The sequence below is a fragment of the Eublepharis macularius genome, chromosome 3, assembly GCF_028583425.1.
Source record: "Eublepharis macularius isolate TG4126 chromosome 3, MPM_Emac_v1.0, whole genome shotgun sequence".
Lineage (NCBI taxonomy): Eukaryota > Metazoa > Chordata > Lepidosauria > Squamata > Eublepharidae > Eublepharis > Eublepharis macularius.
Window position 1 is genome coordinate 154,353,004 of NC_072792.1, and position 25,120 is coordinate 154,378,123.

Genomic DNA, 25,120 nt, shown 5'->3' on the forward strand with positions numbered 1-25,120 from the left:
TAACGTTTCATACTTGTTCATACTCTGTCTTAAATGTCAACATAGCACCAAGATACTGAATGACATTGCACTGTGATTTATAATAAAATTTTGCTATGTAAATACCATGTTTTTATTATTAACTGCATCTAAGGTTTTTATATGTCATATGGAAAAAATGCTGATCATTCAGCAATTTTTGGCCATTATAAAACAGGAAGTAGGTAGCAAATGTCGAGGTGCCAACAATCTGGAGAAAAAATGTCCTGCCCTTTTAACAGAGGGACCTGGCAATCCTAACCAAAGTCTGGTTGGTAGTAGGGATGCCAGTCCTCCCAGGTAAGCGGGGCTGGGGGACCCGCTGCTTCCACCTTCCACCCCCTGCCTGGGCCATGAAAAAATTCAACAGCCCATTTCCACAGATCAAGTCTCTTTTTAAGAGCAAAGATATTTTTTCTCTGGTTGGCAACCTTAAATATGGCTGATAGTACATTGAAGGATCAAGCCTAAGCAGGTCTACTCAGAAGTCCCATTATACTTAATGGGTCTTACTTCCAAGAAAGTGTTCTTAGGATTGCAGCCTGAGTGTATGGTCCTTCTCTAATAAACCTGGAAGATTAAAATGCAAAGAAACAAAGATGTTTACCCTGTGTGGGCGAACAAAAAGCCTTGGCAGGACTAAAATCTTTGTAAACTTGTATTTATTTACCTATGGCATTGTTTATCGAATGTCCTTGACGCTGTATGGAAACCTCCTTGATACTGTATGAAATGTCATTGATACTGATTGTACTAATCTCACATTGTGTGATCTGCTCTGAGTCTCAGTGAGAAAGGTGGACTATAAATGGCACAAATAAATAAATAATCACACACTGCTTATACTGTCTAGGTATGCTTCAGTTTTCCCTGATTGAATGTGAAATTAAACTGAAGCCTACAAGTTTCAGTCTTGTCTGAAAATACGGACCAGTTACCTGCATAACATTTCATCTACCTCATCTTATCTGTAACACAGATGACATGCTGAGTTATAGATAATCACTGACCATGGTAGAAGCTGCTTTTAAGTTATCAGGCACATAAATCAACCACCTTTATGGCCTAGAGCCACTGAGCCTTCTGGATTCACCTCTTCAAAAAGCCAGATCTTAATGATGGAGGAACAGTATTATCTGTAGTGTTTGACCACATGGGGAAGAAAAATTTTTTATATTGGAGCAACTGGTCCGAAATGCAAGGTGCCAAGTATATAAAAGAATCCCCCTCATCATGTGGCTGAAAAACAAGATTCCCAATGTGTCTTTTAGTAAGTTTACAAGCCAGAACCACATGGAAAGTTGTTTTTGGTATCTATTTTTTGAGTCTTGACACTGAGGGGAACAAAACTGATAATGAATTTATGCCAGATGTTAGCAGTGTTTTCTTAAAAGATAATGCAGCTAGGGACCCTTAAGGCAGTAAATGTATATTGTGCACTTTCTGCTATGATAGGTCCGCAGGAGCTGCAGTACTAGGATTATGTTTGGTGGTATTTTAATGGTCACAATAATTGTTTCATATTCCTGAGAAAATTATCCCACAGGATTCTTTGCAATTTTTTCTTCACCCTTTGTAATATCTTTATGATTTTGGTTGAGAGGAAAGAGAAGAAAAGGGCACAATAAACTTAATGCCTTTGTGTTAAAGCCAGAGGACTGAGAAAATATATATACTAGAAGCTTCTGCCTTGCCCATTTTAATAATGCTGGTTTTACTTGTTTTTTAGGATCTAGTTTAGGATCCAAACTGAGAGGTCCAAAATTGAATATAACTGGAAAACAACATGTCATACAAGCAGGAGATTCTTTACACCTCATGTGCAGGTAATTAGCTCTGTACAATTTAACCTAAGTATTCCCTTGCTGTATTTTATTTTTCTTGAGACTGAAACTGGAAAAAGTGATATGACGAAAGGGCACTAGTTTAATAGCACTTCTTAAAATTTTCTGTTGTTTTTGAAAGATATTAAAGGAAATCCCAGAAATAGCCTAATGAAATGAAACAAAAATTTGGGAATTAGAACTATATAATGCAGCCTAACATAATTGCTTTTTTTTTGCTCCCTTTTCTGCATTTGCAGTGGGGAAGTGGCCCATTCCTGGTCTTTGCCTGAAAGCCTAAGTAAGGACATCAAGCGTCTGAATATCACTATGTTTACTTGTGGAAGAAACAGAAGGCAGTCCTGCAGTACCCTGACTTTGAATAAAGCTCAAGCAAGTGACACAGGATATTATAGCTGCCAATATCAATCCTCAAGTGCTTTGATAAAGAAGACAGCATCTACAATATATATATTTATTAATGGTAAGATTCCCATCCCCTTCTTTAATGGCAGCGATTTTATTGACTTCTATTGCCATGCAGAAAAGGAAAAGGGAGATATGTGATCAATAGGTGAGTCATGGTCCCCTTGCATCCTGTATTTCCACTGAAGTCAGTTGGATATGGCGTTGTGTCCCTGTGTATGTCAAGTCTTAGTAGCAAGCAACTAAATAATTCACACAGGTACCATTGCTGTCTTTAAGACCTCTGCTGCTTGTATTAGACTCCAGACAATAGAGGCAGTCTCCCTACTTTTGGCGGCTGGTACACATTGCAGTAGATGGAGAATAACCAGCCATGATTTATGTTCTTTTCATTTCCCCTGCCTTTTTGGAAAAAAAAGAGGGCTCATACTGTGGTGGTTGTGTGGGATAGAACCTAGGGAAATTTCTTTGTGGTACAATAATATGCATGATTTTGTCGATGCTGAGATGAGGCTTTCTAGCCACTACTGCCTGTAATGGCTGTTGTATGGAGGAAGCATGCTCCCTTTTTCTCAAAGCTTATACAGGCAGCTGGAGGCTCCATTATTTATTTATTTATTTATTTAATCACATTTCTAGACAACATGTGCTTCTTCTAGAGGGTAATATGTAAAGCAGGAATTAATGTAATGGGGGTATATACATGGGACATAGTAGATATTTTGTTCACAATGTGTACATTTAATTAACATATAGTTAAAATATACATATGGTATGATTTTATATATTACATGGGTAACAATACCAACTTACACGTAAAATGTACTGGTAATTAAGGATACTTTTTTCAGTTTGGGGAAAAATTGTGTTAAATTCCTAACACATTTTAAATATATATCTTTCTCAAGGGAAAAAATCTGTACAGCTTCTGTGGCACAGTGTTTAAGTGATTCGACTGCAAATCAGCACTCTACTGATTCAAATCCCTACTACTACTGCCATGAGCTAAGTAGGTGGCCTTGGGTAAGCCACTCCTCTCAACCCCAGCTCCCCAGCTGTATTGTGGGGATAATAATAACACTAACTTGTTCACTGCTCTGGGTCAGGCACTATTCTGTCTAGAAGAGCGATAAATAAACATTATTATTATTATTATTATTATTATTATTATTATTATTATTTACAACACATAAATTTAATGAGCCAGTTTGGTGTAGTGGTTAAGAGCGCAGGACTCTAATCTGGAGAGCCGGGTTTGATTCCCCACTCCTCCACTTGAAGCCAACTGGGTGACCTTGGGCTAGTCACAGTTCTCTGGAGCTCTCAGCCCCACCCACCTCACAGGGTGTTTGTTGTGGGGATAATAATCAGTACAAATATAGAGCAACACGGTAATATATAGCATCAATAGAACAACTACCCGTGTGACAAAAATGTCTCCCTCTTTGTTTTGTTTTATTCTACACAATTATACAATTTAATAAAGAATTACACCCATTGTGACAGTCATGGAAAAAATATTATTACAGGCGTCATATATGTTCAGAATCAATATAAAGTGCTTTAAGTGCTTTGTTGATATTGCAGTAGATATTAAAGTGCAAATGCTTCCTAGCACCATACAAACACTAGTCTTTTTGTCCAGGAACAAGCTCGCCGAATATTCCAACTGTAATCAGGTGTAGTCTTAAAGTTGTTCCAACAAACTGTGTGAATCACAGATTACAAGTAAACCCTTGTAGTATTCTTTTGGTGTACATTGGTAATACTGTGACATCAATACTCTAACGGATGGTCCAGATCCAAAATAAATCCGTTTCCAAAAATTCTTTCTCAAAGAACACAGTCACTGGAAAAACATACAATAATACATATTACACCACCATCTACAAATAAATTACATATATTTACAATTCTGTAATAAATTTTACAAATACTCACTCAGGAGTTCATACAGCTCCCCTTCACACCAATCAATTTTCCAATTACCACCATTTACAAGTCCTTATCTCCTAGCCATCTTATCTACAATAGCCCATCCACGCCCAGTTAGTACATTATCCTCCCTTAAAGGGATCTCCGTTCCTATGGGTCACTAGTCTAAGAAACAGGTTAAGTCATTGGCTATATTTAAGCCATTAGGTATAAGACTGTTCAGTTTATGGATCCAGAAGGTCTCTTTTTGGCGCAGTTCTCTCATTGCTGTCATATGATCTCTTTTGTGAGTCCTAAATAGCACAGTGAAACACATGTCAGTTTCACTGTGCTTCTTTTCCTGGTAATGTGGTACCAGCGGGGCTTCCGATACATTATTCTTTATTCTGGATTGATGCTCACTGAGTCTAATTCTAACAGAACGTGTGGTGCTGCCCACATACAACAAACCACATGGACATTTTAATAAATACACAACTCCCTCAGTATTGCAGTTGACAAACTCACATATGGTATGCAGACCCAGCTGTCTCATATCGTCTAGGCTCATGATTAGGGAACACTGCTTACATCTCCCACACCTGTAGAAACCTTTTGGCAACCCAGTATCTATCTTGTTAGTGCTATGGCTTAAATCGGAATGAATAATAAGATCTTTGATGTTCCGTGTCCTTCTAAATGCTATCAGTGGGGGAGTTTCACAGCCCGGAATGTCATTAACTAATGGCCAGTACTTCAACACTGCTCGTCTAATGGCGTTTGCCTTACCACTATAATCAAAAACGCCAACTAAACGCTCCATAGTTGTATGTTCCTTTAATAATTCTTTCCTATTTACCTCATCAGCTCGTTGCCTAGCTGTAAGTAATATCCTCTCTGGATAACCCCGTTGTTTTAGATTCTCCTGTAATCTATTGCTCTTGGTATTATAATCAAAATCCCTAGTAGAATTTCTTTTTATCCGCAGGAATTGTCCAAAGGGTAAATTAGCCCTTAGATGACCAGGGTGAAAGGACTTATAATGCAATAATGAGTTCTTATCAGTCTTTTTCCTAAACGATCGTACTGCTAAAGTACCATCCTCCCCCTTATACACTGTCACATCCAAGTAGTCCACAGACTCCTTACTTGAATGCCATGAGAGCTTGATATTTGGGTGTACTCCATTCATCCACTCTCCCAATTTTTGAGTGTCAACATTCCCATTGGTCACCAAAAAGAGGTCATCTATGAAACGGACAAATATAATAATGTCCTTCCAAAAGGGGTTGCTGGCAGGGTTACAAAAAAAGTTACGTTCCAATTTACCCATGAAGAGGTTCGCCACGCAGGGTGCCGCAGAGCAACCCATTGCGACGCCTCGAATCTGAACGAAAAAGTTATCCTCCACTCTAAAATAATTATTTTCCAATATTATTTCCAGGAGTGATATAAGAAAGAACGTAGGTGGTTGCTGATTTTCCCTCTGATCTAGATAAGGGCTCCAAAATTGAATTACTTCCTGATATTATTGGGCGCCCCGGCGGTGGAAATCCCTCTTTATGGATTTTTGGTAGGACATACAGCTCTCAGCCCCACCCACCTCACAGGGTGTTTGTTGTGGGGATAATAATGGCATACTTTGTAAACCGCTCTGAGAGGGCATTGAGTTGTCCTGAAGAGCGGTATATAAATCGAATGTTATTATTATTAATGTTATTATTAATCAGGTCCCATATCTTTTCACCAAAATAATCCAAGTACCTACAAACAGAACTGGTGTGATGCAGCGGTTAGAGAGTCAGACTATGAGTGGAGAGCTAACTTATGTTCAGCTCCCTACTCTGGCATGAAGTTCACTGGGTGATTTTGGGCCAGCCACTCTCTTTCAGCCAAACTTACCACACAGGTTGCTGTGAGAATAAAATGAGAAGCAGAAAACCATGTACTCTGAAAACTATGGAGTAAGGACAACATTAAAATGTGATCGATACAAACATCAATATTTCTTTCTATCTATATATTCAAAAAGAATGGTTTCCCAGCATAAAACAGTAGTACTCTTCCTAATATATTAAATTACAGGTGTTCAGCTAATAAATTTTGAAGAGTCCTTGATGCCTCAAGCTTATAAAGTTAAATAGACTGGTTTAATATTTCAGGGCACCATATAAGCATACAGACAAAGTCTTACAAATTCTTCTCCCCTGAGTTTCTTATAGCTTTTTATTCTGATATAAAATCTGGAACTAGCTACTCAAGCTAATATGGAGTGTTTGCTAGGATCTTGACACTGACTTATCATAAATGGTAGAAATTCAATGAATCATCCTTTAAGTATGTTTAATATTGAGGCATATGAATAATCTTTTCTTTTTTTGAAAGACTGTTTTAATGTGAACAGAAATCTGGCTAGGCATCAGTTATTTATTTCATTTAGCATTCTGCCCTAAAAGTCCTGCACTGGAAGTTTAAAAAAAAACAGAAATAGGTATAAACATAAAATGAAATCTAGTAAAACAACATGATTCTTATCCAAACAGAAAGGTCTTCCATTGTTTCTGCAATACGCTTGGATTTAGGCTGTTGTGAACTTCCAGGAGTACAAGTTCTTACTGTAGGGATGAATCACAATGCAAAACAAAAGTTAGCATTTTATTTGCCAGCCTAAGGGGAAAAAAGAACAGGAAGGACTTAGGGCATGTGGAATTCTGGATGCCTTATCTGCAAGGAAGTATACCAGAAATGTGTCTATGAAATGATTAAGTATATTGCATGAACTATATCTAATACAAATTCAGTAATATCCTTGGTATGATAATGTTGCTGGGTGTGTGTGTGTTTTTAGCCCAAAGGTGTGAAATGCTATCTTATTGCCAGTCAAAAGAGCACTGGAAACTCAGAGAACAATGTTAGGGACTTTAAGAAAATGGGTGTTTTATTTCCAAGGTTAGTAAGTGCTTGAATCAAATCCATTATTATGCTACTTAGTCACCAGGGCTGGTGCGTCCATTGAGGCCGGGCCGGCAGCCGCCTCGAGTGCTAAGGCACCGGAGGGTGCGCCGGGGAGCTCAATTGCCCCATGCTGCTGCTGCTGCCGCCAGCACACAGTTGCAGGACAGGTGCAGCAGGCAGCCGGGGCGGCGCACAGAGCAACTGAGCCGGAAGGCTGTAAGGATGCGCGTGCACCGCCCCAGCCGCCTGCTGTGCCTGGCTTGCAGCTGCTGCACCCGGCCAAGAGTACATGCTGGTGGCGGCAGTGCGGGGCAACTGGGTGGGCAACCTCCCAGCCCTCCCGCTCAGTTGTCCTGTGCTGCTGCTGCCGCTGCCAGCACACAGCTGTGGGCCAAGTGCGGCAGGCGGCTGGGGCGGTGCTCAGAGCAACTGAGCCAGAGGGCTGCGAGGACGAACGCGTGCCATCCCAGCGGCATGCCCTGTGTGTGACATCACATGCAGTGACGGCATCACGCAGTCTGGGTGCGCGCGCATGTGGAGAAACACTGGCACCGGCCCTGTTAGCTACAATCCTAATAATTGTGACCACATAGCTTTCCTATTGCTGTCAGTGGAAAGGGACATATATGATCTTGTACAGAGTTCATGATTGTTCAGGTTGCTATTTTTCCATATGTTATGATGTGTTAATGCACTTTAGAATCCCAGGCATTGATACAGAAAAAAAATTGTTCTATATTTTTGAGGCTCATTCCCCCAACATATTGAGAAATAATGAGTATCATAAAATAAAGGCTCTCAACTGTTTACAGCAAGCACTAATCTTTAAAAGAGAATACCACAAATAATGTTTTAGGTTCATTACCAGGTATAGTACACATACTGTCACAGAATCTCTGCTACCATTCTAAGCCTTTATTAATGGTGCTGGCAGAAAGTGTCCTCAAGTCATAGCTGACTTATGGTGATCCCCTAATGAGGTTTTCAAGGCAAGAGACTAACAGAGGTGGTTTGCTATTGCCTGCCTCTGAAACCCTGGTCTTCGTTGGAAGTCTCCCATCCAATTACTAAACATAGTCAACCTGGCTTAGCTTCTGAGATCTGATGGAGATAGGGCTTGCCCGAACTACCCAGATCAGGACAAGCCTTTATTAATAAAACAGGATTATTCAGCATTCTTAATATTGCCTCAGTCAACAGAAAATCATACCATCTATTATAACAACTACATACATCATTAATTCTGGTCATTCTCAGATGCTCTCTGCACCTGGGCCTCAACACATTGTATATATTAATACAGGTTAGATGGCTCTTCTAATCTCCTCTGTTTCATGCCCCTCTTCAAGGTTGTTCTATTCTAGGCCTCTAGACTGCCTTTGTGGGGCCAGATCAGCCCTGTTTCTTTCCGCAAAGGCATCTGCTATGACTTTCTTAGTCAAATCCAGCTAGTTCTAGCTATATCCATCACAAAATGCAGTTGTTTCTAACACAACTTCATTTTTACCTGTAAGTTATATTGACACAGAATAGGAAATGCAGTCTGAATATTAACATTTTTTTTATTCTGACTTTTAACTAGAGCACAAACAGAAATACGAACCAAAGCTTGTGACAAACCAGGCCAGTTCGTGGTTTGCGAACTGGCAGTTCATCAGAGCCCATTTCTGATGATCCGCCATGAACTTTAGGCTGGTTCATTTAGTTCGTTTTTTGGTTTGGCACTGCAGACAGCCTGGCACCAATCAGTTTCCTAGGCAACAGGGGATGGACTTCCTGCAGACCTTCTGCTGACCTGGAAATGGCCTTCTGCCTGACAGCCGTGGTGAAATGGTTGAAAAACAACAAATTGAAATTGAATCCAGACAAGACTTTAGCGATGCTTGTTGGGAAGAGCATCGCTCTTGAACTCCTCCCTTGTGCCAGCTGACCCAAAGTGACGTCATTGGCCCTGGGAGCATGCGTGCACTTTGCGCGTGCACATATGGTACCAGGGGCACCACCTCCTGCCAAGAGTTGCCCCCTGTGCTGGCAACCCACTGAGTTCCACCACCTCTTTTCCTAGAAAAAAAGCCCTGCTCCCATGTACCACCAGTGCTCCACGTTGTCTAATGTTAGTCCTAGAATTGATTATGTTCTGCTTCAATATTTTTTCTACTCTGGATTAGATTCTTGCTAATACTATGTCTTTTAAACTTGTATCTATTTACCATATGGCATTGTTTATGGAAATGTCTTTGATATTGTATTGAAATGTCCTTGTTATTGATTGTGCTAATCGCATACTGTGTAATCCGCCTTGAGTCTCAGTGAAAAAGGCCGACATAAATAAATAAATACATAAATAAATCCAGAGGAGTTAGCCGTGTTAGTCTGTAGTAGCAAAATCAAAAAGAGTCCAGTAGCACCTTTAAGACTAACCAATTTTATTGTAGCATAAGCTTTCGAGAATCAAGTTCTCTTTGTCAGATGCATGGTACAGAAACTGGTCAAATATAGAAGAGGAGGGGGGAGGAGGGGAGGAGAGAGAAGATGCAGTTAGGGGGGGAGAGGGAGGATGCAACCAAAGGAATGCAACCAAAGGAAGCAAAGGAATGTTTTGGTTGCATCCTCCCTCTCCCCCCCTAACTGCATCTTCTCTCTCCTCCCCCCCTCCCCCCTCCTCTTCTATATTTGACCAGTTTCAGTACCATGCATCTGATGAAGAGAACTTGATTCTCGAAAGCTTATGCTACAATAAAATTGGTTAGTCTTAAAGGTGCTACTGGACTCTTTTTGATTTTACATAAATAAAGTAGGAAAACATTTGGAAAACTTTAGACTGCGCACAGTGCCAATGGCAGCAGTGTAGAAGCCCCCGGGGATATCAGTAAAAGTGCTTCATAGATTAGCAGAATGACCAGCTTTTCAAGCGAAGAATGGCATTCAGGAGCCTAGAGCCTGAAAATCAAATCTTTAGTAAGCTACAGATAGCAATAAATTCAACCTATTATCATAAACTCTATTTCTTCCTTTTTATATTCTATATCTCCAGATTCATTGATTTTGCTTTTCTTTTCTCCTTCTCCTCCCTGTTTGCTTGATTTAACATTATGCTAATTGTCAAACTAAGTGGCTGCACAGGAGTTAATTTGGATCACTGCAAGGAGTTGGAGAAAGGGGCTTTGACCATTTGTTCCCACGCCATTTTTCCTGATCTCAGTCTTGCCCCCAGAACTGCTGCTGTTCAGGGCTGCCAGCTCCAGCTTGGGAAATTCCTGGGGATTTGGGGGCAGCGCCTGGGGAAGGTGGGATTTAGGGAGAAGAGGGAACTTGGTGGAGCTGCAATGCCACAGAGTATACCATCACTCCCAAATTGCCATTTTCTACACGGAAATTGATCTCTGGCTTTTGGAGATGAGGTGTAATTCTGGGAGAAATCCAGGAATTGTAGGGGAGGGGGTGCTGTTGAACTAAGGAAAACAGCACAGTGAGAGGGAATAAATTTTGTTTCCCTGCTTGCAGGCTTTCCGGCATCACATCTAGTTTGGTCTAACTTATCTGGGAACTGGGAAGGGTAGGCTATGAGCAGGGTTGCCAATCTGGAGATCTCTTGAAATTACAACTGATATCCAGACTATACAGATCAGTTCCCCTGAAGAAGGTGGCTGCTTTGGAGGGCAGACTCTATGGCATTGTTAGGGTTGCCAACCTCCAGGTAGTGGCTGGAGATCTGGAATTACAACTGATCTCCAGGCCACAGAGATCAGTTCCACTGGAGAAAATGGTTGTTTGGGGAGATGAACTATATGGCATTATACACTGCTGAGGTTCCTCCCCTCCCCAACCCCCCCTCCAGCCTCCACCTCCCCCAATCTCCAAGAATTTTCCAACCTTGAGCTGGCAAACCCTTGAAGCCCCTCACCCTCAAATCTCCAGGAATTTTCCAATACGGAGTTGGCAACCCAAATATGAGACATGCAAGGAAGGTGGTAAAAGTCAAAGGAAATGAATGAAATGTTTATACACAAACAGTGCATAGAAGTCAACACAGATCTTACCTGAAAGTAGGGTTGCCAGCTCCAGTTGGGAAATTCCTGGAGATTTGGGAGGTGGAGTTTGGGGGGAAGGACCTCAGTGTTGGGTAATGCCATGAAGTCTATCTTCCAAAACAGCTTTTTCTCCAGGGGAAATGATCTCTATGGCCTGGAGATCAGTTGTAATTCCAGGAGATCTCCACCCACTCCCTGGAAGGCTCTTTACATTTAAACATACTATTGTAATTCAGACAAAAACTCATGTTTATTAGAGTTGTTGAAGCAAACAGATTCCATTAATTACCCCTGTCTTGTCACTTTGATGTGTGACAGTGGCACAAATACATCCATTAGAGTGAGAACATTATTTACATTTTGTACCAGTTTCCTGTCCCTCTTTTTAAAAGGGCTGCAAGACACAAGATGACCCTCACCGGTACATTGTTGGCATCAGCCAGTGGTGACACTTTGTCTGCAGACGCTACCATCCCTCTCCAGGGCAGCTCTTCCTTGTACTTATAATGGCTTACAGGTTATGCATACAGGAAATTGCTCTGTAAAGTTTGCTGGTTTGGGGAAACAGCTTCTAATTTTGTGACAAGGATAAATGAGTCTTAAGGGAGTAGTAAGAAGTAATGTTGCGCTGGAGATATGAAGAGCTGGTGACCCTCTTTTATAACTACAACCTCTGTTTAAAAAAATCTTCCTTTTATAATAGTGGTCTTTTGGTCTTTCTTTGGATAATATTGCAAAGGAAACGTTGCTGGGTTGTTTTCATACTTATGTAATTTTTTTTGTCTTTCTTTTAAAATACGTCCTTGGCGATCACAGTTGGAGTAGTGTAATTTTCCTACCAATGTGCAGTCTTTTTCAGTTCAAATACACTTTTGCAGGGTAGTTTCATTTGATCAGATGTCACCCTCTTGAACTCTTGGTGTAAGTAAGATATGGTTCTTGCTTTTGCTGGGTAATTTAAAGGCAACACAGACAATATCCCATTAAAACATTTATTTTCCTAATAAACAAAAATGTTCCCCTGTGCTGAGAGAATTGAATGCATATGACTGAATGTGCAATATGTCAAAGTAATCCTATTTCAATCAAAGGGGCTTATTTCTAGAACTGCAATTTAGATGTTTCTGTTCTTGGTGCCGTGTGATGTCCAGGTCCTCTTATTCTTAATCCTCTTCTGTCAACAGGTGATTGGGACAGCAGTGAGCTTCAAAGACAGGTTGAAACCTAAGGCAATCTCACTGTGTTGATCACTTGGTAGGGACTGTCTGGATCAGTCACTAGTAGTTGAAATTAGAGGCGGACATCAACCGAAATATGAACCGAAGTTCATCATGAACCAGGCTGGTTCATGGTTTGCAAACCAACAGTTCGTGGGAGCTCATTTCTCATGAACTGTGATGAATTTTAGCCCGGTTCGTTTGATTCATATTTTGGTTCATAACTGCAGACAGCCTGGCGCTGATCAGTTTCCTAGGCAATGAGGGGGATGCGCTCTCTGCTGACCAGGAAGTGACGTTTTCATGAACTGAATGAGCCGGTTCATGAATTAGATAAGTTCATCAAAGTTCGTGGTTCGTGAAATACGATGAACCACACAGTTTGGAATTTCCCAGTTCGTGCCCATCTCTAGTCGAAATCATCATGTTGCTCAGATTTGCAAACCATTTGGACGTGGCTAGAGAGGAGCATGAGCAAAGTTGTGGCTTTTGGTCCTGGCACACTTGACAACTCATTATCCAGTTGCTCCAAATATGTATTCCTGTGGGCAAAGTAAAAGAACTGCAAAGAACATCAAGTAGCATTGTGAATTGACTGGAATACCAGCCTTACAAGAGAGGCCCTGAAACTATATTTTTTGCCCACCGAGTTTTTTCTAGCTATTCTGTTGCTTCCCATTGCCCATGTGGCAAACTAGGTATGATGGCAGAATGACTTAACATGGGCCAGGCTTCCTTACGAAGCAGAGAACTGGACGATTTGAAGCACAGTAGGGCTGGGGAGTGGGTCCAGCCTATATTTACCCATTCTCTTCCATCCAAATTTCTTTCGCTGCTGCTGAGTTTCTCCTGGCAAGGTTTACTTTTGGTTTCAGAGCCCCACCAACAGAAAAACAATCAGGGAAATTTTTTCCAAGGAAGAGTTCAAAACCCCTTCCCACCTAGTCCTAATGCACTTAAACCCCTTACTGTAAGTCCTTTATGAAGAGTTGGCAATGACATTATTGTTACTGGTTTGTTGCCATCCTATTAGTTTGCCTCTGGGGCATTTTTGGACTAAAAGAAGAATATAATCCATTTTTGTGAAACTTATGAAGTTGCCTAGAACAATTTTTACTCACTCCAGCCCACCAAAAGAATGGGTTTATACAAGCTTGTTCATCCTAAATGCATTACGTGAAAATACAGTCATAGTGACTGCTGTAGAAAAACTTTGTTGCCCCTTGGACCTTAGGTTGTTAGAAATAAGCATATTTTCCTTGGCTTTTGGAAACACTCCTAATTTAGTCATACAGATTAAAGATATTTTTGCTGAAAAGAAAATATGAACATGGATAGAATAGCACATCCTCTTTCCTCCTCAAATTATGTTTGCTGTTAATACTTTGAGATTATTGCTGGATTTATTTTATGTTTTGTTTGAGATTTTCACTGGATTTATTTTATAATTTGCTTTTTTTTTTTTACAGTTTTTTCATCCTGTCTTTCCTCTAAGGAGCTCAAGGCAGTGTGCATGGTCCCCCTGCCTCCATTTTGCCTTATGATTAGAAAAGAGCAAGAGTCCAGTAGTACCTATAAGACTAACAAAATTTGTGGTAGGGTATGAACTTTTGTGAGTCACAGCTAGAGATGGGCACGATCCGCATTACGATCGAAAAAACTCACGATAATGGCGATCGCGCGATCGGGACCCGGCGGATCGTGCTCAGGCACAGTTAACGATCCAGCGGTTGGGAGGGGGCTAGATCAGGGCGATCGTGCTCGGATTGGGAAGCCAGACACTCAGGCGCCAGCAATCTATTCCCCTGGCAATGGAGCCAGGGGAATGCCTGAGCTGTGTTTGCCCTCCTTCTGTCGCCCTGGAAACCCGAATGGAAGCCCAGCTTTCCTTGATCAGCAGGGCTTCCTTCCAACCATGGAGCAGCAAAGCACTCACCAGCTGGGAGAAGACACCCAAGGGAGGGAGGGGGAAGGGGGTGTTCTGTAGCCATGGGCACTCCAATCTCATCCCTGCAAACCCTGATAGGCAGCTCTGACGGCCAAACACAGTCAGCCAAACACAAACACAGATGCCGCCAGCTTCAGCCACCGTTCCTGTATCGTTGGGAACAGCGGGGCGCCCCTCCGCTTTTGCCTCCACGATCCACGGATCGGAAACGGGAGATGACCAGTGTGGATCATTAATTCGGGATCGTTGCCGGCGCCGATCCACGATCAGCTTGATCAGTATTTTTTTTTGGATCGTACCCACCTCTAGTCACAGCTCACTTCTTCAGAGCTAATCGAATTCCTCAAGCAAGATTTTAGTTTTAGCTGAATTGGGGCATATCTGGTACAAAAATGTTTCATGTGATATGGGCCTCAACTTGATATGGAATGAAGAAATGCTTAAGCCCATTGGCTTCAAGGAGCTTTAAGGGCCCAACTCCTTATCTCAGTATTACCCAAACTGGAGATCCATGACAAGTCCTTTGTAAGGACAGAGGGTGAATCTCATACTCATCCAGCTGACATGAAAATTCAGATTTCTAGGAATGGGAGCAGGGATTCTCTGCTGCAGGACTTCCCCCTCTTTTGAAGTTCACAGAGCTGCTGCTGCTAACAGTCACCTGGTTCCCAGATAATCTGATAGCACTAGCCCAAAAATGTGCTGATTAGTTACTGGGATCCAGTAGCTCAGCCCTAGAAAATCAAAGTAGCACCAAGGAGGTACAGGCCTAATACAGTTACTTCATGTACAAAAATGAACTAGTTTTTATTCTGTTTCCCAATTAGAGTTGCCAGGCCCCCTTACCCTCCTTGTGGGAGGGGGGATCCCACACTTACCTTGTTCTTTGGGCCTGCCCCTTTGGGGCTCAAATCAGCCTAATGTGAAGCGAAGGAGCACTCCCGGGCCCTGTGCAATTACATCACTCCCGGAAGTGATGTTGTTGCGCTGCCCCAGGAGTGTGCCCAGGAGACCTGTTTCCCCACCTTTCCCCCCTGCCAGCAAGGTGAGTGGGAGTGGAGGGTGGAGCAGGGGATCTTCTGCCCCCACCAGGAGAATGGCAATCTTATTCCCAATATGAAGGATTTCACCATAGTGACATAGAGATACCAGTCTTCATCCATAGACATAACCAATGATTGCTTTCAGTTAACCGCCAGAAATTCGTGTTTTGTTTACTGCTGGTCTTTTCTTCTTTTTCTATGAGCACCACTGAAAGATTTTTTCAGGTCTCTTCCCACCCCTGTTCAATTGGGTTTTGGTTAGAAGTCATTAGCCAATATGGAAGCTCTCTCAAGTACAAAGTCACTTCCAATTAAGAGATAAAATTGGATCGGGGCCTTTTGAGTTGTGGCCTTATAGACTCTGACTTTGTATTCCACATGCAGACAATAAAAACGTATCATTTGCTTTTAAAGTTTAGCTGATGTGATTCTCACTGCATTGTTTTGAGGACACTAAAGCACAGAAACCTCATGGGGCATGGATAGCTTCGCTTGCAGAGTATTTTAATTGGAGGACTACAGGGCACATGAGGGATATTAGCGAAAAGGAGAAGAGAATAGTTTTGCAAAAATGTTAAATCAAAATAGGGGTCCTGAGTTGCTAAAGTTTGTGAACTGCTGCCTAATGGATTGTATGTAGGTTTCATTGTTTTTCTGCCATTACCTCTTGACTTAATTTATTTTTATTCTCCTTCTGCAGATACACACAGCCCATTTGTAGAGATGCACAGCAATATACCAAAAACTATACATATGACAGATGGACAAGAGCTTATCATCCCATGCAGAGTGACAGCGCCAGATATTCCTGTTACATTAAGAATGGTAACTTTTTGCTTTTTAAAAGTTTAATTGTTTGCTGTATGTATCACATAGTACTTATGTGATTTAATAATTTTTTAAATTTTAAAATGGATGCCAGTAAATGTCCAAACTATATGAAACACAAAAAATCAGTGATGAGGTTGGGCTTAAGATCCCTGAATCCATTTGATATTCTTGAAAAGCATCTGCAGGTGGGTCTCATCTGGGCAGAGTTTAGCTTTCCCCTCCTTTGCTAGAGGCTGTTAGACATTAACAATACTCAGCTGTTACAAAGTACAACCTGGATATGAAAAGTTCTGCTTCTACATAGTAAAGGGTTGTCTTCACTGGGGTCATGGTTTATACAAGAAATTGGCAAACCAGGCTTTCTCTAATTTCCATTTAATGAAGTAAAAAGCTAATTTCCCCACATCTTGACCTCTAAAGCTGGAAGAACAGTATAGAGACACCAGGTCTGTATCCTGTGTTGACAGGAAGCTAGAAGACGGGTCTTCATTCATACTTTGCACCCCATTTAGGAACTGTCTCAGAGGATGATGGAAATGAAACCACACCCATCGAACTTCAGAGATAGTCCTCACAGTAATCCAACTACATCTAAGTACAGGATGCGCTTCTAAAATAGGAGCACAGGGAGAATGGCCTCATGCTAATGTGCTTTAATTCCTGTGAGTTCTTACTGCACCAAACAGAAGCAGGTTCCTGCAGTCTACACTGATTATAGTCTCTCTGTCAGCCTTCTAAAGAGTTTATGAATGTATATTGCTGCTGCATACTGAGTCAGACAAATGGTCCATCTAGCCCAGTACTATGACTGGCAGGCACAGGAAAACCTTTCCCAACACCTGTTATTTAACTAAAGGTGCCAGAGATTGTTTCTGGGATCTTCTGCATGCAAAATATGTATTGGTACTTCAGAGGTAAAGCCTCCCCTACAAGATACTTTCTCCACTACTTCCACACGGCAATTGCTACTTTCCTCTCCTCAGATACCAAGTATCACCTGCCATTAGGGTTCCTAAAACTACTTAGGCAAATGCTGGGAGATTTGGGGGGGGGGTGCCAGGGAAGGGTAGAGTTTGAGGAATATGTGAGGTGTGATGCTGCAGAAATTTCCCCTAACCTCTATGAAGACTATAGAGACTAGTGGAAATTCCTAGAGTGTCAATATTGAGGCCATTTTTTGACGACAGGAGGAGAATTGGAGAGTGTAATCCTAAACACATTTACACCCTTCTAAATTAATTGAAGTAAATGGGCTTAGAAGGTTGTAACTCTGTTTAGGATTGCACTGTTAATAAACCATGAGGAGAATGTGTGTGTCCCTACTAACAGGGCTTTTCTTTATAAAGTTTTTTGTACATATGGACTGTTGAATAACATATGAATTTGAAAGCTTGCAATTCAGTGCCATCAACCTGAATATATAATAACCTTTTTTTTAAAAAAAATGACCCTAGCCAAGAGACCTACTTAAGGCAAGGAATTATGCTACTTACTCTTCATGGTCTCTGTGCCTGCCCACATCTAAGGCTATATATGTTCTGAGAAAAACATGGGTTCTAGAGCTCTCTGATAAAAGAGGCTTATTTTTGGCATTGTGCACTTTCTGACTTTTCTAATTTGCTTTATTCTGACTATCTCAGGAGCATCAACTGCAACTAGAACATTCTGCTTATGACATATAAACCTCACATTTTTTGCACTTATTTTATTTATCATCAACATCAGTCTTCATTATGGCCCATGCAACTTTTATCTTTTTTGCCATTTTTTAAAAATATCCATTTTAACTCAAACCCCCACCCCCCCCACCCCGCGTTTTCTTCTCTTTTTTTCACCCTTATGGCACAGAAGGTAATTTTTCAAAAGCTGCATTTGCTATGGTGGCAAAGTTGAAATTAGAAAACAAATTTTTATAGTAAATAAAGTGTATTGTTTGGATGGAAACAATCTTGTTCAGCCGCAATAGATAGAACTACTAGCATATCTGGATATCATGTTAAACATTATAACGTTGAAAATACTGTACTTTTAAAGCATATATTCTTATGAAATATATTATTGTATTGTTTCCAAAATTATTCACATTTAAACAATAAACATATCCTTGAAAATACATTGTATATATCTATAGCATACATAGGATTTATCATTATCATTTATCATTTATCAATGCTGTAGATTGTCTTATATAAAAATTTGATGTTACCCATTTTGAGTAAGTAATACCCAGTCTGAAGAAAAAATTTCAATCATTTCAAAATAGAAAATATTTCATAGGAGTCCTTCCTCGCAATGGTCCCTAAATGTTCCAATTTTTCTGTCAGAACTTTCTCCAGTTTTATTCCGGCCCTTCACATCTCTAGCCATGGGGCATTAAAGTTGTGATGTGGTGTTTGTTTAAAAAGAAGAGTTCTAGTGTTGTTCATTGGATTGTGGACCAGTTTTGGCTTTCCTCTTGTCCCTGATTAAGAAACTATGAATGTTGGCAACTCTGAAGTCTGACAGTGCAGTCCCTATGCAGAGTTACTGCAGTCTAAGCCCATTAACTTCAGTGGACTTAGGCTGGAGCAACTCTGCGTACGAATGCCTTGTCGGCAAAAGTCCTGTAAGATATATTGGCTACTATTTACTTCATCAGTAGGCTCAAGTAATAGACTATGATGGGCACTGATTAAAGAATGCTAAATATGTTTAAGTGCTTATCCAAAGGTTTTGATTAGATTGAAACATAATTTTGATTGGATTTATAATTAAAATGGAATGGTGGAAGGTACATTTTGGTGAAAACTTTATAGCAGATGGAACCTCCATTATAGCAAACATTATGATTGCCACTTATTGTCAGTGTGTATATATGCAGTGATGAATCATTTAAGGGAACAAAATAGGAAATGTTTATACTGGGCAGCAGTACACAATAGAATTTTTAGAATTTAAGACACTTTAGAATGTTAGCCAGCATGCCATACAATAACAGACAGTATTTATATGTCTAGGGCACGTTCCTCCAATTATTTCAATGGTTATTATGGCTTCTTAGCAGATGCTGTAAAGATAAGGAAGTATATTCTACTGTGTCACTTTGGTGTTTAGTGTCATTATTGTTGATTCTATTTAAATATCTTTTTCTATCTGTGGAATGAAGGGAGGGGACTTCCTTTGCAGATCCAAGCTTTGATACATAATCCCTGAAGGTGCTATATTTTACTGAGAAGATGCCTATGCAGAAAAAAGTCAGATAGTTAGAAGCTCCTACTATCTCAGCACAGGTTTCTGGGTTTTGTCTACAGGAAAAAATGTCTAGTAAAGGAAAAGACTGCTTGCCACCAGTTTTTCTACAGCTAGGGTACCTGTCTGGTTAGGTATGATACTAGCTATTCTGTCCTTTCTTCCCACAGGGAAGTAACACTCATGTTGATTCTCCCGCATTCAGTCCATAATAGGTAGAAAATTAGAAGTAGTGCTCTCTTAGTGATGGAGTTAAATATGCATTTTTTAAAAAATCTTCCATTCCCAGTATGGCTTGAATGTGTGGGAGTGGGGCAAGAAAGAGACAAAAACAGATAAGGACAACAAGAAAGAGGAGAAAAAACAACAACCCTGCAGAAGAAGGGTAACCAAAGAGGTTGGAACCAAAAGGAAAAAAAACAATTAAGTATAACAAAAAATGCAATACAAATAATTAAAAAAACGGTATTTAATTCACCAAATAAAAGTATATAAGTCTGATTTCAAACATCCACAGTATGGTTCAACATATCAGTACCATACCCTGTTCAAAGCTTCTGAAGGATCTTAGTCAGCTCTAGCATGCTCGCCTAGCTATAAGTGGGATAGGAGCATGGAAGAGCTGGTGCTAAAAGCAGATAGAAAGGACTATTTGTGGGCAAGTGCTCCTGAACCACTTGTTATAGTTGCTTTTACTATATGCAGATAGGACAAGTTGGTGTAATCCCAAATTGTTCACTTTTCTCAAAAGCTCTTTCAGTGCAATCCTGTGAGCCACCAAGGCAGAGGCAGCCAGCCATTGGTACAAATGTGGTGCCACAATTCCATTCCCTAAAAGGTTCCAGTAGAAGCCAGGGGCCAGGCAAAAAAGCTACCAGGGAGGCCACATAGGCCATGACTGTGCCAGAGACCCTAGCAATTGTACCTCCAAGAGGTCAAGAGGTATGACAGTGAGGCCCAGATGGACGGGAGGAACCAACCAATCATGGGGCAAGAGCCAACCTGGGCCAGTGGACACAGGAGTTGAAAGGTGGGGAAGGGGGAGAACTCTCTCTGCACGGCCACATCACTGGCACATTTCCCACCCCCAAGGCACAGCTGCCTAGCAATCAAACCAGGGGCAGTAGCAAAATAACCAGACCCCTACACTACCCTGTGCACTACAAGTGATCCCCAGCAAACCCATCACTAAGTTTGCCTCACGTGGCTCAAAGGGAGGGCACAGGGAGGGCAGAAAGAGAATGGGCCCAGTCACGGGTGCCAGATGGTCAGCAGCGGGCCACCTCCTGGCCCCACAGGCATGCTTCCAAGAGAGCTGCCAGGATGCACCTTGTGTGATCTCTGCTACTGGAAGAGTGGGGGAGGTGTGCAGGAGTGGAGGTTAGCACAAGGCCACACATCCCCACCAAAATGTCTTTCAGCAGCTCCACCAAGTATGCCTGACTGCCCTCTCTGACCCTAGTGAAAGCCACTTGTTGGTCCAAGAACCCATTTGCCACCCCCAGGGATGTAACCAGTCTCTCTATGCCTTGGTGACCTAAGGATGCAGCATCCCATCACTCACTTGGAGTCTCCAGATGATCCCGTTTGATCACCACCCACATTGCAGACAAGGGAGATGTGCTGTGTCAGCTGCAAGCCTTGGCAGCTGCTTCAGGTCCATCAGTCCAGGGGCCACAGTAGCTGCAAGAGCTGGGCCAGGCCACCCCAACAACCTCCTCACATCCCCTGCAGTCCCACTGCACCCTCCTCAAAGACCAAGCTCACCTGCTACAACAGCCCTTCCACAGGTGCTGCCTCCAGGGACTCCATGATGCCCAACTATTAGTTCAGGGAGATAGATCAAGACGGGTAGCTGTGTTAGTCTATCTGTAGCAGTAGAAAAGAGCAAGAGTTCATTAGCACCTAAAAGACTAACAAAATTTGTGGTAGGGTATGAGCTTTCATGAGTCACAGCTCCAAGATCTGAAGAAGTGAGCTGTGACTCATGAAAGTTCATACCCTACCACAAATTTTGTTAGTTTTATAGGTGCTACTGGACTCCTGCTCTTTTCTATTAGTTCAGGGATACATTCACTTATGTATTGGAGCTGCTAGTTTGACCAGATGTGAATGAAATTATTGAAACCTCGTGCTTTGTTGTTATAAGGAGTTGATGATATATTCCAGGTTCTTAATTTGGCTATCTAACTAGTCTTTGTGGTTTATTATGGTTTTCCACTGCGTGAGTGGCATGTGACTGCACTAATTATGTTGATAATGTAAGCAACTGCCATTTTGTTTGGGTTCTGTTATATGTGGCTATTTATATTCTGTTTTTGAATCATTATTATATAAAATCATTTGTGTAGTACCTTGTGCACACAATTGAATTGATTATTATTTGTATATTGCATCACACATTTTGCTTGCATTGTTTTGTCAACCTTTCTCATTTACTCTAGTGCATTAAATGCTGCTCTTATAACATCCCTATCAATGCACACAGCACTTACCCATCAGCGGTAAAAGACTCTGTTTGCCCAGCCTGCATTTCCTTCCAGCAACTGCCTAGGAGGAAAGACTGAGGGGGTGGCTGGACTGGTGTCCCGCACTCTACCTGGACAACTAGAGGAAAAGGCCCAGGGGCTAAAGTATTCAGGTCAGCCCAGCTGGAGCAATCGCTTTGTGCAGAGGATGGGGTTGGAGAGGTGGAGAGCAGCAGTTGCTGCAGGGAGCCATCTAGAACTAGCATGAGCTAGGCTAGAGAGCTAAAGCTCAATGGAAGATGTATATATATGGCACTGACAGCCCCACTCTGTCCAGTTGCCAGAATTGGGTCCCGACATCCTACAAAGTGGGATGTGCAGGATCTTCTGTGCAGGATGCCCTGAGCTGCCAAGTGTGCACTTCTTTTTGGGTCCAGGTTTTGGCTATGCCTCTCCCTGTTTCGATCCTGGGGTCTTGGGGATGACTTTGCGGGCAATGGAGGTTGAGAGGTGCACTCAGGGCTTCTGGTCTGTTCTACTGATTTGGAGCCTGCTCTGGCAAATAAGTCTTCCCCTGGGGGCTTTGAAGTGAAGGGAGTCTCAGGTGTGGTGGGGACCATGAAGGGATTCCTCAGCCCTTAAGGAATCTTCCTTTTATGAATTTTCTTTTTACGTTAAGTCTGGGTCAGAGCAGGTCCTAACCCCTTGTCTCAAGAGATACATCTGGACATGGTGTACATAGAAAAGTGTGATATAGTCCACTATCTTTGGTTTGTGAAGATTGCTCAGAAACTAAAATTGGTTAAGAATTTAACTGCAAGACTACTGACTAATAAAGGCAGAAGGAAACCTATATCCCCAATAATGAAAGTAGCTGCCTGTTTTTTTGTTTATGTTAAATCCTTAAATCCAGTCCTTCAGCCTAATTTACCTCACAGAGTTGTGAGGTAAATGATGGTAGCTGGCAATGTATGCTGCTCTGAGTTCATTGGACAATGGCTGAAATATAAATCAAATAAATAAATAATCCATCTAGAACTGTTGTACCTGAAAGACCACCTGCTTCCATGTGTACCTGTGCAGCTATTAAGATAACCCTATTAAGATAGGGAGGTGGTGAGCTCCCCTTCACTGACAGTTTTCAAGAAGAGGCTGGATGAATATTTGTCAGAGATGCTTTAGGCTGATCCTGCACTGGGCAGGGGGTTGGACTAGATGGTCTGTATGGCCCCTTCCAACTCTATGATTCTATGATAACAATAAAGATGCATTTATTCCAGAAGGCCTTTGACAGTATATGATGTTGTGATTTTCTGTCTGGGTTTTTAACGCTTGTATTTACTTAATTATTTGTACCCTGCTGTTCTCCCCCATGTGGGGACCCAAAGCAACCAACAATACAAAAAAAAGCAGTAGAAATAAACAGGGGAAGGGGAGAGGCAAACTGAAAAGTCCTCTGATCAAAACATACTTCCAACAGAAAGCTAACAAGCCAAAACTTAATCCCAAACAAAAAGAAGTGGGAGGAGGGTTTGACCCAGAAATTGGAATATTTCCTGTTCTGAAGGGTGTTGCACTCTCCCTAAAGGAGCACGCTTGTAGCTTGGGGGTAGTGCTGGACCCAGGTAGCAATGGTGGCCAGGGGCAACTTTCACCAGCTATGGCTGGTAAGCCAACTGCTGCCATTCCTCTGCAGAAAAGATTTTGCCATTGTGGTACCTGCTGTGGTAACATCTGGAGTAGGCTAGTGCAATGTGCTGTATGTGGAGCTGCTCTTGAAGTGCGTCTGGAGTCTGCAGTTGGTACAGGTAATGCTGTGGCCAGGACGTTGACAGGAGTGGGCCTCAGGGACTGTATGATTCCAGTCTTATTTCTCCGAAACTGGCTCCCAATTTGCTTCTGGGCTGAATTCAAGGTTCTGGTATTCTTTAAAGCCCTATATGGCTTAAGGGCCATACAAATGTTCTATAAAAAGAAATAAATAAGTCAATAACATGACAATCTTGGGAAAACTCATTTGATTTTGCTTTAGTTTATAAATTGTGAAATTTTGGAAATACATGAAATAGTCTTCTTTCACCAAGATGTCGGTAATGTGGCAAAATTGTTCCTTGAATTCCTCTGAGTAATAGATTCTTGCAAGGGAGAGAAAATTCCTTTGCCTCCGCTTCCTCTCCTCTTGTTCCACTTTCACTTGCTGCTCTCCCTCCCCTCTGTTTTCACTTCTTCAGCACTCAAGTTCTGCAGTTGCCTACCCTCTGCCACCCACTATTTTCTTGCTTAACTGTCCATTTGGTTTGTCATCCTTCCGTTCACTTGCCCTTCCTGCTGTTCCCTTCCTCTTTGCGGACTGTCCTTCTCCCACAGTTTTTTCTTTGCTCCTTCTCCTCCCACCAGCATACCACTTTTCATTGTTGGGGAGTTGTTTCATCCCATGACATTTGTGGAAGCTCAGGCATCACTTTTCCTGTTGTAGGTTGCTGACTCTTCAAAATTCTTATGTGTTTATAATAATGTACATAAATTGATATTTTTTGGATATTTTTTCCATTAACAAACAGGCCATTAATTGATTTTGGAAAAAAGGTAGTACAAGGAACAAAAAGGAGTAAGACAAGATTTTCATTTTCAGATTCCAGGTGAAGTTCCCGATGGGAAGACTATCTGGGATAGTACTAAAGGTTTTATAATACCAAATGCCACATTTGAATTCATAGGCCTCTTCAGATGTGAGACAATAATTGGTGGACATAAATACAACACTATGTACCTGACATACAGACAAAGTAAGTATCCTTCCATTTATTCATTTCAGTTCTTTTGCCGTTTAATTATATGACTAATTCTTCTGCTTTGGTGTACTATATAGATAATGAAATCGTTAATGTCAAATTAAATGCTTCAAGACCAGTCAAATTACTAAAAGGAGACAACCTTGTTCTTAACTGTACCGTCACTGCATCCTGGAACACAAGAGTGCTTATAACATGGAGTTATCCTGGTGAGGTAGGTGCTATTTCTCTTTTCCAAAAAGAACACCCCACTAATAACAAGCATGTAAAATAGGCTGGGCTAGATAAGTCTCTCATATTTCACATTCTAGCAGATCATCATCTATTGAATCTTTCTCTGTTTCATTGCTTCATTCAACAAACAAGACTTTGCACAATGGACTCATCAATTTCATAATCATAAGCAAAAAACTGTAAAGCATGGAA

The 25,120-nt window shown here is 41.4% G+C and overlaps 1 protein-coding gene across 1 annotated transcript in view; it reads left to right on the forward strand.

Moving 5' to 3' along the window:
• The window catches only part of FLT1 (fms related receptor tyrosine kinase 1), a 151,702-nt gene that overhangs the window by 11,457 nt on the left and 115,125 nt on the right, over positions 1-25,120 (forward strand). The window contains exons 2-6 of the mRNA XM_054973761.1: positions 1,748-1,844; positions 2,102-2,325; positions 16,076-16,200; positions 24,535-24,688; positions 24,772-24,908. Coding sequence (XP_054829736.1) covers positions 1,748-1,844; positions 2,102-2,325; positions 16,076-16,200; positions 24,535-24,688; positions 24,772-24,908 — 737 coding nt within the window. The remainder of the gene's footprint in view (positions 1-1,747; positions 1,845-2,101; positions 2,326-16,075; positions 16,201-24,534; positions 24,689-24,771; positions 24,909-25,120) is intronic.